Source organism: Mustela nivalis (genome assembly GCF_964662115.1).
Source record: "Mustela nivalis genome assembly, chromosome: 12".
Taxonomy (NCBI): domain Eukaryota; kingdom Metazoa; phylum Chordata; class Mammalia; order Carnivora; family Mustelidae; genus Mustela; species Mustela nivalis.
Genome location: NC_139031.1, coordinates 2,503,818 through 2,517,353, shown reverse-complemented (window position 1 = coordinate 2,517,353; position 13,536 = coordinate 2,503,818). Strand labels below are relative to the sequence as shown.

The 13,536-nt window shown below is 45.8% G+C and overlaps 1 protein-coding gene across 10 annotated transcripts in view; it reads left to right on the top strand.

Annotated features, from left to right (window-relative positions):
* The window catches only part of RBM33 (RNA binding motif protein 33), a 125,765-nt gene that overhangs the window by 18,786 nt on the left and 93,443 nt on the right, over positions 1–13,536 (top strand). For all 10 annotated transcript variants that reach the window (XM_082692898.1, XM_082692904.1, XM_082692899.1 and 7 more), the window contains exon 2: positions 1,946–2,024. In XM_082692898.1, the coding sequence (XP_082549024.1) occupies positions 1,946–2,024 (79 nt within the window). The remainder of the gene's footprint in view (positions 1–1,945; positions 2,025–13,536) is intronic.

The following is a 13,536-nucleotide window of genomic DNA, read 5'->3' as shown; positions in this document are numbered from 1 at the left end:
ACTTTTTTTGGGGGGGGGGTGGGGAGAGCATACCTGTGTGTGCAAGCGCACACCAGTGGGGGGGCAGAGGGGGAGTGAGAGTCTTAAGCAGGCTCTGTGCTCAGGCTGGAGCCAGATACAGGGCTCCATCTCACGACCCTGAGATCATGCCCTGAAGTGAAACCAAGAGTCAGACGCTCAGCCGACTGAGCCCCCCAGGTGTCCCAGCATTTGTAATAGCTGTATATGGAATTTCTGTATTGCATTTATTCATTTCGGTACTGTGTACTTGACAGTGGTACATGATGAGGTAGGTCCCCCTAAGCCCCTCCCCTGCATCAGGGGCTTGGGATGGAAACTGTGTGGAGGGCAGGAGAGTCTCAGCGTGTTGGGGGATGAGTTGGGCAAGGACTCCAGCAGGGCCTCTCTCTTCCTCTTGTGGCCCTGCTAGGGCTAGTGGTCCAGGGTGCTCTTCTTCCTTGGAGGCTGTCTAGACCGTAAGGTCCACTGCTCAGTTGCTCTGGTCAAATTCACTGTTGTACTAGGAATGGAGCATGACAAAGTGGTCATTGAGAACAGTGCCAGCCCCGGCACTGAATGTGGAAGAGTGGACGCCACTGTTAGAGCTGCAGGAGACAACCTGGTCTTCAGTGGAGCCCAGGGTGCCCTTGAGGGGACGGGCTCTCCAGTGCCTGCTTCACCACCTTCTTGATGTCGTCATATCTGGCAGCTTTCTGCAGGCGGTGGTTCAGATCCACGGCTGACACACTGCGGGAGGAGACATGCAGGGGCGTGCCAGGGAGCTGCTCCCTCAGCTAGCTCAGGGAGGACCTTGGCTGCAGCCTTGGTGGTGCCGGAGGAAGCACGGATGATGCTCTCTGCTCTGGGCAGCCCCTCGGCCATTACGCCACAGCCTCCCAGAGGGGCCATCCATGGTCACAGATGGTCTTGGCCCGAGTGGCCAGGCAGCTGGTGGCACAGGAGGCGTTGCTGACAGTCTTGAGGGAGTCGTTGTACTTCTCATGGTTCGTGTCCATCACAAACATGGGGGCTTCAGCGAAGGAGGTAGAGATGAGCCTCTCGGCGCCATTCTTCAGGTGAGCGCCGGCCTTCTCCGTGTCCCCAGAGGACTTGAGAACCTACCCAGCTCCAGCATCAGCCCATCTGATGTTGTGGGAACTTGTTCTGGAAGATGGAGATGGGCTTTCCACTGAACACAGGTTTCTTGTTCTCAGCCTTGATCGTGCCATTGACTGTGCCGCGGGCGGCCTCCTCCTGGAACACGCAGACCTTCACTGTTGTGACTCGGGTGCAAGCGGCACTGCACAGAAGTGGCCGTCTGTCAAGTAGGAAGGAGCAGAGAGCCAAAACTTTAACATTTTAAAATGTTACGTCAGAAATCCTTATAAGAAAAACGTTGTTTCAGTACAGATCTTCCTCATCTTACCGAGTTATATCCTAATAAGCTTGCTGTAATTCAAACGTGTGGACCTAACCTGCTTAACATTATATTATAGTTCAGCCTGGCTTCTTTAGGGCAAAATCATGTAATGTAACACAAAGCCCGTTTTATAATAAAGTGTTAGCTGTGTTTGGTAACGTATTGAATATATTGTGCTGGTATGAATGGTGTGAATATATTGTACCGACTGGTCGTGTGGGTACAGGTAGTTGTTCGTGTATTGGTTGTTTACCCTCATGATCCCTGCCTGCTGAGAGCTGCGGCTGTTGCTGCTCCCTGCCCAGCATTGTGAGAAAGAACAGTACTGCACATCGCCGGCCTGCGGAAAAGACCCACATTGGTCATTTGAAATATGGTTTTCACTGAATGCCTGTTGCTTTTGCAGCATTGCAAAGTTGAAAATCAGAAGTTAAACCATTGTTAAGTCAGGGGCCATCAATGTTAGAACATCTGTGTCTGTTTTAATTTAATAAGACTGACTTACAGCCAATCTCTCTTTCACAGATGATGACTTTGACCAGTTTGATAAGCCTGGCGCAGAGCGATCTTGGAGAAGAAGAGCCGCCGACGAGGACTGGGACAGGTACGGAATGACTGGCTCTTGTAGTTCGCGCTGATTCCTGTCATTCTGCTGCTTGGTGCTCAGAGATTTTTCTTTTTTTTAATTAAGATTTTATGTCTAAGTAACCTCCACACCCAGTGTGGGGCTCAAACTCAAAACCCGAAGATCGGGTGTTGCTGCTCCACACACTGAGCCAACCAGGCCTCCCGGCTCCACAGAGATCTTTCCCGAGGACGGTATATTGGCTCTCTGATGCTCTTTTCCAAGTGGGCCTGTCCCTGCTGCGCTGATGTGAGCGCAGGGGCACGTCTTCCAGGTCGGAAGGTGAGGCCTTTCTGGTAGGCTTCAGTTCCAGGCCTGTATTGTCTGGAGGGCCCTGTTGTTCCTTCTGTCTCTGTGTTTTTATGCAGTGGTGATACTGATTTGGTGGGTCCCCAGAGCTGTCATTGCTGGAGTTCTTTTGTTCTGTGGCCCACCTGATATTTGGCTGGACTTTAGAATTTTTCCCAGTTTTGTATATGTATAATAGTCTCTCACTATAATTTAAATTTTTATTTCTCTGATTACTAGTGAACATAGAAATGTCTTTAGGAATACACACACATGCAGTAAAGGGCTAAAGCATTCACAGTAGTGATAAATGTCAGTTCTGTAGAGTGATTACTGCTGGTGAGGCGCTCTAGTAGGAGTTAGAGGGATGTGTACTGGCAGAAGTACGTGGGACACAGTCCAGGTGGCGGGGTTCTCAAATGAGGATTATTCTCTACACTTTTGTTTAAGATTTATTTATTTTAGAGAGCTCGGGGGAGGGGCAGAGGAAGAAGGAGAGAGAGAATCTTCAGCAGACTCCATGCTCAGGGCAGGCCCCACACAGGGCTTGACCTCATGTCCCTGAGATCACGACCTTAGCGGAAGGCAAGAGTTGGACACTTAACCGACTGCACCACCCAGGCACTCCTACATATTTCTTAAGGTTTTAAATACTTTGTTGAAAATGTAAAAATTTACCTTGTTTTAGTTGCAGTCGGAAAATTTAATAATAGAGGTAAATAGTTCTGAATAAAGAACAGTGACCTTCTGCAGCTAAAAAGAAAATTACCTCATTGCCGTTTGAAAACTGAGATGCCCCAGGAGTTTTACCGAATCCTCTGCATTGGGAGGAGAGGAACAAGGTGGTGGAGGGGTGGGTGATCCAAATTCCGTCCGGTCCCAGGAATTCAGCGAGTTATCCAACCATTCTGAACACCTACAGACTCAGCAGGAGATAGAAGAAAAGAATAGCAGCGATTCTATGAACAGAAAAGCGACCACTTTGTGGAAGGTAGGAGGTGCTGAGACGTGAATCCAAATGCTATACGGAAGATAGACTGCCGGGGGAGGGAACTCCCATCAGCCAGCACCCAGCAAGAAGGGGAGCAGTGGAGCGCTTGGAGATTTTAGAAGTCTGCTCCGGTGAGGGACGTTGCTCCAGTGGCTAAGCGGGGGGTGGAATCCTTGCTGGGACAGTGTGGTCTCAGGTCTGTCGGGGTCACAGAAAGACCTAAGTGCCTGAGTGTGGCAGAGCTCCCAAGGCTGCAGAAGATGGAGCTGAGGAGAGGCCTCTCAGCTCGGGGTTACCTTAAACCGTGATCCGAGGCACAGTCGGGCCGCTGCTCTTTGAGCACGGACCTAACAAGCAGCAGATCTGGGGAGACTCCCCTTCGTCCCCCGGAGGGAGCGGTACAGGGGTGCACTGCAGGAATCTGCTGGGTTTGGAGACTCCAAACGGGGTCGTGCGCCAGAGATAGAAACGCTCAGTCACAGGCTGGTGAGCACAGAGTGTGGCCGGAGACCAGGGAGATGGGAGTGATTGACTGCTTTTCCCTGAGGGCTCACTGAGGAGTGGGGCCCTGAGTTCTCAGCTCCTTCGTGGCTGGAGATTGGGAGGCCACCATGTTCATTACTGCCCTCGAAAGCTGTACAGAAAGCTTGCAGAGAACAAAAGCTACCGAAAGCGAACCCAAGCAGATGACTTAGTCTGGCCCCTGGCAAGGGTGGTGCAGTTCCCCCTCGTGCAAAGATATTTGAGAATCAGTGCAGTAGGCCCCTCCCCCAGAAGATCAGCAAGAACATCCAGCCAAGACCGAGTTTACTGATCAATGAGGACTGCACAATTGTGGTGCTCGGGGAATACAGTGCATGGAACTCACGGCTTTTCCCCCATGATTCTTTAGTCTTTCAAAGTTAATTTTTAAAATTTTCTTTATTTTTTTTCTTTTTCTACTTTTTTTTTGAAGTTTTCTTCTTTCCTTTTTCAGCCGACATCTTACAATTCCTTTTTTTTTTTTTTTAAATCAGTATAGCTTTTATTGCATCTTTAAAATATCACAAATAAGTCTGAAAAATCATCCGGCTTCTCGCTATTTCTGCAGATGGACAACTCAGATCTTATTCATCAGCCTGCTGAACTGTTCCTTTTTCAGAAACATAGATACCGTCCAAAAATTTTCTGATATCCTTGTTTTTAACAGTTGTGGCTTGCTGAATCAAAGCAGTTGAGTTCGATACAAGTTCAATGTCATTTCCTTTACAATTCCTTTTTAAAAATCTTTTTAAATTTTCTTTTTTACAGTCATACTCTATCCCTTCATTGTATTTGACCTTATTTTTTCATGTAATATAAGTTTTTCTTTCTTTAAATTTGTGGGATGCAGTTTCTTCTAATGATCAAAATACAACCAAAATCTAGTGTGTGCCTCTGTTCTATTCACCAGCCTGTTCATATTCTCCCCCCCCTCCCTTCCTTTTGCCCCAGTTTTGGGTCTCTTCTAATTTGTTCAGTGTATATTTTTCTGGGGTCGTTGTTACCCTTTGAGCATTTTGTTCTCTCATTCATCTGTTTTCTGGACAAAATGGAAAAACTCATCTCAAAGAACAAGATGTAGTACCAACTGCCAGGGCCCTAATCAATATGGGCATTAGTAAGATGTCAGAAGTAGAGCCCAGAATGATCATCATAAACATACTAGCTGGGCCTGAGAAAAGCATAGAAGATACTAGAGAACCCTTTCTGGAGAAATAAAAGAACTAAAATCTAGCCAAGTTGAAATCAAAAAGGTTATTAATGGGGTGCAATAAAAAATTGGAGACTCTAACTGCTAGGGTAAATGAGGTAGAAGACAGAATTAGTGATATAGAAGACCAAATGATGGAGAGTTAGGAAACTGAGAAAAAAAGAGATAAACTACCAGTAGATCATGAGGGGAGAATCGAAGGGATAAGGGATACTATAAGATGAAACGAGTAGAATAATTGGGATCCCAAAAGAAGAAGAAAGAGAGGGACAGAAGGTATATTGGAGCAAATTATAGCAGAGAACTTCCCTAATTTGAGGAAGGAAACAGGCATCAAAATCCAGGAGGCACAGAGAACATTCACCCCCCCCCCCAAATTAGTAAAAATAGGTCAACACCCTGTTATCTAATAGTAGAGCTTTCAGGTCACAGAGAAAAAGAGAAAATCCTGAAAGCAGCTCCAGACAAGAGGCCTGTAACCTGCAACGGTAGAAATATTTATTAGATTGGCAGCAGAACTATCCAGAGATCTGGCAAGCCAGAAAGGACTGGCATGATATATTCAGAGCACTAACTGAGAAATATATGCAGCCAAGAATACTATATCCAGCTAGGCTGTCATTGAAGATAGAAGGAGAGAGAAGAAATTTCCAGGAGAAGCAAAAACTAAAAGAATTTGCAAACATTAAGCCAGCCCTACAGGAAATAATTGAAAGGAGTCTGTTAAGCAAAGAGGGAGCCTAAAACTACCATAGACCAGAAAGGAACAAACTCGGTACACAGTAATAGTCACCTTACAGGCAATACAATGTCAGTAAATTCATGTCTTTCAATAGTTACCCTGAATGGAAATGGGCTAAATGCCCCAATCAGAGTATCAGATTGGATAAAAAAAACAAGTCCCATCGATACGCTGTTTGCAAGAGACTCATTTTAGACCCAAAGACACCTCCAGATTTAAAGTGAGGGGTTGGAAAACCATTTACCATGCTAGTGAACATCAAAAGAAAGCTGGGGTGGCAATCCTCCTATCAGAAAAATTAGATTTTAAACCAAAGACTATAGTAATAGATGAGGAAGGACACTATATCATACTTAAAGGGTCTTATCTAACAAGAAGATCTAACAGTTTTAAATATCTATGCCCCTAACATGGGGGGCAGCCAATTATATAAGCCAGTTAATAACAAAATCAAAGAAACACATTGACAGTACTACAATAACAGTAGGGGACTTTAACATACCCCTCACCAAAATGGGCAGATCATTTAAGCAAAAGATCAACAAGGAATAAAGGCTTTAAATGACACACTGGACCAGGTGGACATCACAGATATATTCAGAACATTGTTCCCAAAGCAACATAATACACATTCTTCTCTAGTGCACCTGGAACATTCTCCAGAATAGATCACATCCTGGGTCACAAATCAGGTCTTGGCCAGTACCAAAAGATTGGGATTATTCCCTGCATATTTTCAGACCACAATGCTCTGAAGCTGGAACTCAGTCACAAGAGAAAAATGGGAAAGAACTCAAGTACATGGAGGCTAAAGAACATCCTACTAAAGAATGTATGGGTCAACCAGGAAATCAAAGAAGAATTAACACTTACTCTCCTGAAACTGTTCCAAAAAAGTAGAAATGGGGGACGCCTGGGTGGCTCAGTTGGTTAAGCAGCTGCCTTCGGCTCAGGTCATGATCCCAGCGTCCTGGGATCGAGTCCCACATCGGGCTCCTTGCTCCGCAGGGAGTCTGCTTCTCCCTCTGACTCTGCCTTCCACTTTGTCTGCCTGTGCTCGCTCTCGCTCGCTCTCTCTCTGACAAATAAATAAATAAAATCTTTTAAAAAAAAAAGTAGAAATGGAAGGAAAACTTCCAAACTCATTTTATGAGGCCAGAATTACGTTGATCCCAAATCCAGACAAAGACCCCACCAAAAAGTGTTACAGACCAATATCCCTGATGATCATAGATGCAGAAATTCTCACTACTCGCCATTGGGATCCAACAGTACATTAAAAGGATTATTTACCATGGCCAAGTGGGATTTTTTCCTGGGCTGCAAGATTGGTTTAGCATTTGCAAATCAGTGTATTTACAATAACATTAATAAAAGAAAGAACCATATGATACATTCAATAGATGCAGAAAAGCATATGACAAAAGTACAGCATCCTTTCTTGATCAAAACTCTTCACAATGTAGGGATAGAGGATACAAACCTTAATATCATCAAAGCCATCTATGAAAAACTCACAGCGAATATCATTCTCAGTGGGGAAGAACTGAGTGTGCTTTTCCCCCTAAGGTTAGGAACACAGCAGGGCTGTCCACTATCACCACTGCCGTGCAACATAGTACTAGAAGTCTCAGCAGTCAGACAACAAAAAGAAACAGGGCATCCAGATCGGCAAAGAAGTCAAACTCGCACTTTTCGCTGATATGATACTTTATGTGGAAAACCCAAAAGTACTAAAACTCATTAAGGAATTCAGTAAGGTGTCAGGATATAAAGTGAATGCACAGAAATCAGTTGCATTTCTATACACCAGCAACAAGACAGAGGAAAAAGAAATTTAAGGAGTCAATCCCATTTACAGTTGTACCCAAAAGCATAAGATACCTAGGAATAAACCTACCCATAGAGGCAAAGAATCTGTACTAAGAAAACTATAGAGTACTCATGAAAGAAATTGAGGAAGACCCCCCCCCCCCAAAATGGGAAAAGCTCCATGCTCATGGATTGGAAGAACAAATATTGTGAAAATGTCTATGCTACTTAGAGCGATCTACACATTTAATGCAATCCCTATCAAAATACCATCAGCTTTTTTCAATGAGATAGAACAGATAATCCTAACATTTGTATGGAATGAGAAAAGACGCTGAATAACCAGAGGAATGTTGAAAAAGAAAACCAAAGATGGTGGCATCACAATTCTGAACTTCAAGCTCTGTTACAGAGCTGTGATCATCAAGACAGTATGGTAGTGGCACAAAAATGGACACATAGATCAGTGTAACAGAATAGAGAGCCCAGAAATGGATCCTCAACTCTATGGCCAACAAAGCTCTTTGACAAAGCTTGAATGTCCAATGGAAAAAACACAGTCTCTTCAACAAATGGTACTGGAAAAATTGGACAGCCATGTGCAGAAGAATGAAACCGAACCATTTCCTTATACCACAGACACAGATAGACTCAAAATGGATAGAAGACCTCAGTGTGAGACACGAATCCATCAAAATTCTTGAGGAGAACACAGGCAGCAACCTCTTCAGTCTTGGTCGCAGCAACTTCTTCCTAGACACATCTCCAAAGGCAAGGGGGAGAAGGCAAAAATGAACTGTTGGGACTTCATCAAGATAAAATGATTTTGCACAGCAAAGGAAACAGTCAACAAAACCAGAGACAACCAATGGAATGAGACAAGATATTTCCAAATGACATATCTAAGGCTAGTATCCAAAATCTGTAAAAAAACGTAATCAAACTCAATACCCACAGAATAATTCAGTCAAGAAATGGGCAGGAGACATGAATAGACATTTATTCAAAGAAGACATCCAAGTGGCCAACAGACCCATGAAAAGGTGGTCAATATCACTTGGCATCAGGGAAATACAAATCAAAAACCTCAGTGAGATACACCCTCAACACCAGTCATAATGGCCAAAATTAACCAGTCAGGAAACAACAGATGTTGGCGAGGATGAGGAGAAAGGGGAGCCTTCCTACACTGTTGGTGGGAAGGCAAGCTGCTGTAGCCATTCTGGAAAACAGTATGGAGGCTCCTCAAAAAGTTGAAAATAGAACTACCCTAGGGCCCAGCAATGGCACTTCTGGGTATTTACTCCAAAGATACAATTGTCGTGATTCAGAGGGGCACGTGCACCCCAATGTTTATAGCAGTAGTGTCCACTGTAGCGAAACTATGGAAAGAACCCAGATGTCCATCGACAGATGAATGGATGAAGAAGTGGTATATAGATACATCATGGAACACTACTATCAAAAAAGTGGAATCTTGTCATTTGCAACAACGTGGATGGAACTGGAGGTTATCATGCTAAGCAAAGTAAGTCAATCAGAGAAAAACAGTTATATGATATCACTGATAAGAGGAATTTGAGAAACAAGACAGGAGATCAGAGGAAGGGAGAGAAAAATGAAACAAGACGAAGCCAGTGAGGGAGACAAACCATAGGAGACTTTTAACCGCAGGCAACTAACTGAGCATTGCTGGAGTGGAGGGCCTTGTGGGGGATGAGAGGGTGCTGGGTGATGGACATTGCAGGGGCGGAGGGGGGTATGTCATGTGGTGAGTGCTATGAATTGTATCAGACTGGTGAACCACAACCCTGTACTCCTGAAACAAATAATACATTGTATGTTAATAAAAAAAGGAATGCCATTAAAAAAAGAATACTTGGGGCACCTGGGTGGCTCAGTGGGTTAAGCCTCTGCCTTCAGCTCAGGCCATGATCTCAGGGTCCTGGGATCAAGCCCTGCATCGGGCTCTCTGCTCAGCGGGGAGCCTGCTTCCCCTTCTTTCCCTGCCTGCCTCTCTGCCTACTTGTGATCTCTCTCTCTCTCTCTGTCATATAAGTAAATAAAATACTTAAAAAAAAAAGAATACATTAAAAACTATATGCATTAAAAACTTAGCGCCTACATGACCTGGTTATTCTTCAGTGGCTTGAAGGCAGTCTGTAAGGAATCACTTAAAGTGCACAACAAAATCTCCTACATAAGAGAAATGGCCCTACTGCAAGTACTGATGAGTAATTTTGTTTCGGAGATTTTGATGGGGAGCTGAATAAAAAATATATTTTAGTAGTCATTCACCATTTGAATTTTCTCTTCTGTCAATTGTCTATTCGTATCTACGTGTATTTTTCTTATGGTTGTTTGTCTTTTCCTCATTGGTTTTAGAGGCTCTTCATACTTTCTGTGGTATATACTTTTGTACTTGGAGAGCTCTCCTCCCAGTCTGTGCCGTGTGTCCTCGAAACAATAGCTTTGAGGTGGATTTTTTAAAAATAATACAATCAAATGTATGATCTTTCCCTGTATGGCATTTATTATTTTTTAATTAAAGTATGAACAAACACAGTGTACTTTGGAATCATTTTCAGACTTGGAGGAAAGTTTCCGGAGTGACACAAATATTCTCATGGGCCCCCAGAGTCCCAGTTGCCTCCCGCCTCGTCTGTTGTCCTTTGTGTCCTCTGCACACCTGCTCGCCAGTGTCCCCTGCCCCGCCCCTGCACAGTGGTCTGAGGGCATCGGGCCATGTGCTTCCCGTGTGCCGCAGTATGTAGTCTTTCTGGTGTGCTTCCCAAGAACAGGGGCATTCACTTACTTAGCCCCGGGAGCGTTCCACAATTGTGAAGTTAACAAACACAGAATTGTGTTTTTTATTGTACAGTGGTTATTCAAGTTTTGACGGTTTTCCTGAAAGTGTGCTATAGCCAAAAATGAGTTTCTTTTTTTCTGGTTCACGTTTCAGTTTGGGATCATGGAGTGCGTTTTGTTCATCTGGAAGAATTATGTATCCTTGTCTCTTATGACTTTGACATTTTTGAAGAGGACAGGCTCGGCACGGATTTGCAGGTGTCTCTGCAGAGCTAGATCTCAGTTGTGTATTTGGTCAGGACTCTTGTCACCAAGGCTGTGGCCTTCCCGAGGGCATCACTTACAGAGGCGTGTGGTGAAGGTGCTTTCCACTATCTGTCCTTATGAAATTCATCCCTACCCTGTGTTCTGGGATGTTTTGTATGTTCCTGTGAAAATTGTGAAGTGTTTTTATTTATTTTTTATAGTTAAGATACATAATTTGCCTGAACTTGATTAAATTGATTGATTTTCAACTTACTGAGAATTTCAAGAAAATGTGAAAATAGAATAGTACAGTGTAGCATCATTCAGCTTCAACATTTATTGGTACAAAGTCAGTCTTGTTTTATCTGTAATTTGCAACGCTCCTCATATCAGACACAAGTTCATCTGAAAATATTTCAGATTGTATCTCTAAAAAATAAAGGCTTTACAAAGACAACCATAATAGAGTTATATTTTGAAAAACTCCCTGAATGTCAGTGTTGTATTACTGCTGGTCTCATGTAAGTATCAGTGTGTCGCACACACAGCACGGCGTGGGGTGGGTCTTGTATGCTCTGTGCCGCCTGTGCGGTCCACAGCGGATCCTCGGTGGCATCTGACAGGTCGGTTTTCCGACCGTTGTTTCATCTGTAGGTTTTCATGCATCTGTATTTTAGTTCTCTGCAACTTTTTGAAGAAACAGAGTGGTTTGTCTTGTGGAGTTGCTGCTTCCGCTGGTTGTGTCCCCTGGAGTGTTAGTGGGTTCTTTTTGTTTCCTGCTTTTCTGAGAGTTAGCAGGTCTAGAAGTTGATGGGAGTAGGTTGGAAAATGGGCAGGAGGAGGGGTGACCCGAGTGACCTTCTGCAGGCTGCTGGGCTCCTCTGAAGTGCCGGGCTCGATTCCTTACTTCGGTGCACCAGTTTTCAAAGTAGTGGCTCAGTTCCTTAGTCGCCTCCTAAGGGGAGTCCTGTTCTTGAATCCTTTCGAACTAACGGATTTAAATACTGCACGTGTATTTTGATGCATCGCGGTTGTTATTTTTATTAGTATTTGAACCGCTCTCCTGTCTGGTCAGTGGGATTTGCAGTTGTCAAGAAGTGAGTTGGCTTCCTGCGCCGGTGGAAACTGGGCTTGGTGGTGAGGTGAGGCCGACTCCGGTTTTTCCTGGCCTTCCTGGTGTGAACGGCCGCTGTCCCGGCGCTGCTCACCAGCACGTGCTTCCTCTCTCCGTACACCTTCAGTGCGCGTTTGCATGTGGAGGTGCTGTATCATGTGTTCTTCTGTATTTTAAAATCATTAAACAGCCTCTTCCATACACTGGATGATCGAGGGAGAAATTTGAACGCTGAGAAGAGGGAGTCAGAAATTGTTCTGACAGCGCTTGCCGCGATGCTGCATCAGTGGCGCATCTGGAAGAGGCTGGCGCCATTGTTGCACCGACACCTGAAGTTCTTACGCTTTTCTGAAGGATGTGCTCGTGTCAGTGTATGTCTGGAGAAAGCTGGCCTGCGCGGGGCTCTGGCCGGAGGCCTGGGATGACGGGGCTGGCGCAGGGCAGGGTCAGGGAAGCAGGAAGAGCTGGTGCGGTGGGCGGAGCAGCGGGCCCGGGGGAAAGAAGGGGCGTCCTGGAGCCCAGTGGGCGTCGCAGTGGTGGCAGTGCGGGGACTGGACTGTGCAGGAAGGGGGAGGGGGAGTCTCTCTCCTGTCGCATCACCCCATGGGCCAAGGCCGTCCAGAAGCAGAGTCCAGGAGAGCCTGCTCGGGTCTTCCCGGAGAAAGCTTCCGGGGACCGGAGCAGGCCGCGAGCGGAGGAGGGTGGCCCGGACTGCGCACAGGGTCTCTTGTCACTCACACTTGCGCTTTTGACAGGCTGCAGCCCCGAGGCTGAGCACAACATACTTGCTTCCTGAACGGGTCCGTCCGGGCGCCCCTGTTTGCTAGTCAGCGTGACCTTGCTGTCAGAGAGCCGGCTGTCCCGAATCCTGAAGGACGGCTGCCACGCGGTGGTTCTCACTCACGTCGTGAGGCGGGCGAGGGCCTGAGGGGATCCCGCAGCTGAGTCCCGAGGCCCCTCAGTGGTGCCGCGCTGCGCCGCTTTCCTCGCACACCTCGGCCGCCCTGACCGGCGGGGCGCGGCGGCCCTGCTCTGTGCGCGGGCCTGGTCGGGCTGGTCACTCCCACAAGTCCCTCGTTGGTTTTGGGGACAGTTGGTGTGATTTTGGTAGTGCTTTATATTTTATCACTTTCTTTCCTTTTGCACACATCTTTTGTAAGGGTCCAGCAGGTGAGGACAGTAGGGACGGCCGTTCGCTCTCTGTGTGGGGTTTGGGCCTAGTAGTTAGGGCTTGGACCTGGAGCTAGAGCCACTCAAGGTTCACCTTTTGACTTTGCCGCTTCCTCGCTTGGGGACCTTGAGCCAAATATTTAACATCTCAGTGTCTTTGTTTTCACATTTTGGAAAATGGGAGATAATGTCAATATGTACGTGATGGGATTGTCACGCCAACAAAAAAGCTGATACCCGTGAAGCACTTAGAGTGGTCCTGGCACATGATGTGCTCAGTGGATGTGCACGATTTCCAGCTGCAGTTTATGTCTCTTGTGGTTGTGTGGCCCTAACCCTCCTGTCTCCCGTCCTGCCGTTGGCTTTGGTAGTCGCGGAAGCAGCTGTTCTCAATCTCTGTATACTCCGTTCACTTAGAACCGTTAGCGATCCTTTATCTACTTTTTAAAAATGCTTTTGTTTCGGAAAAATAAGTGGTCATCAAAGACTGATTTCTTACTTCTGTATACATCCCTTGTTAGCAAACAGTACAGAGAAGTGTCTAGATTTTTGCTTGTATCTTTACCAAGGCCTTTTTGTATTCTGGTT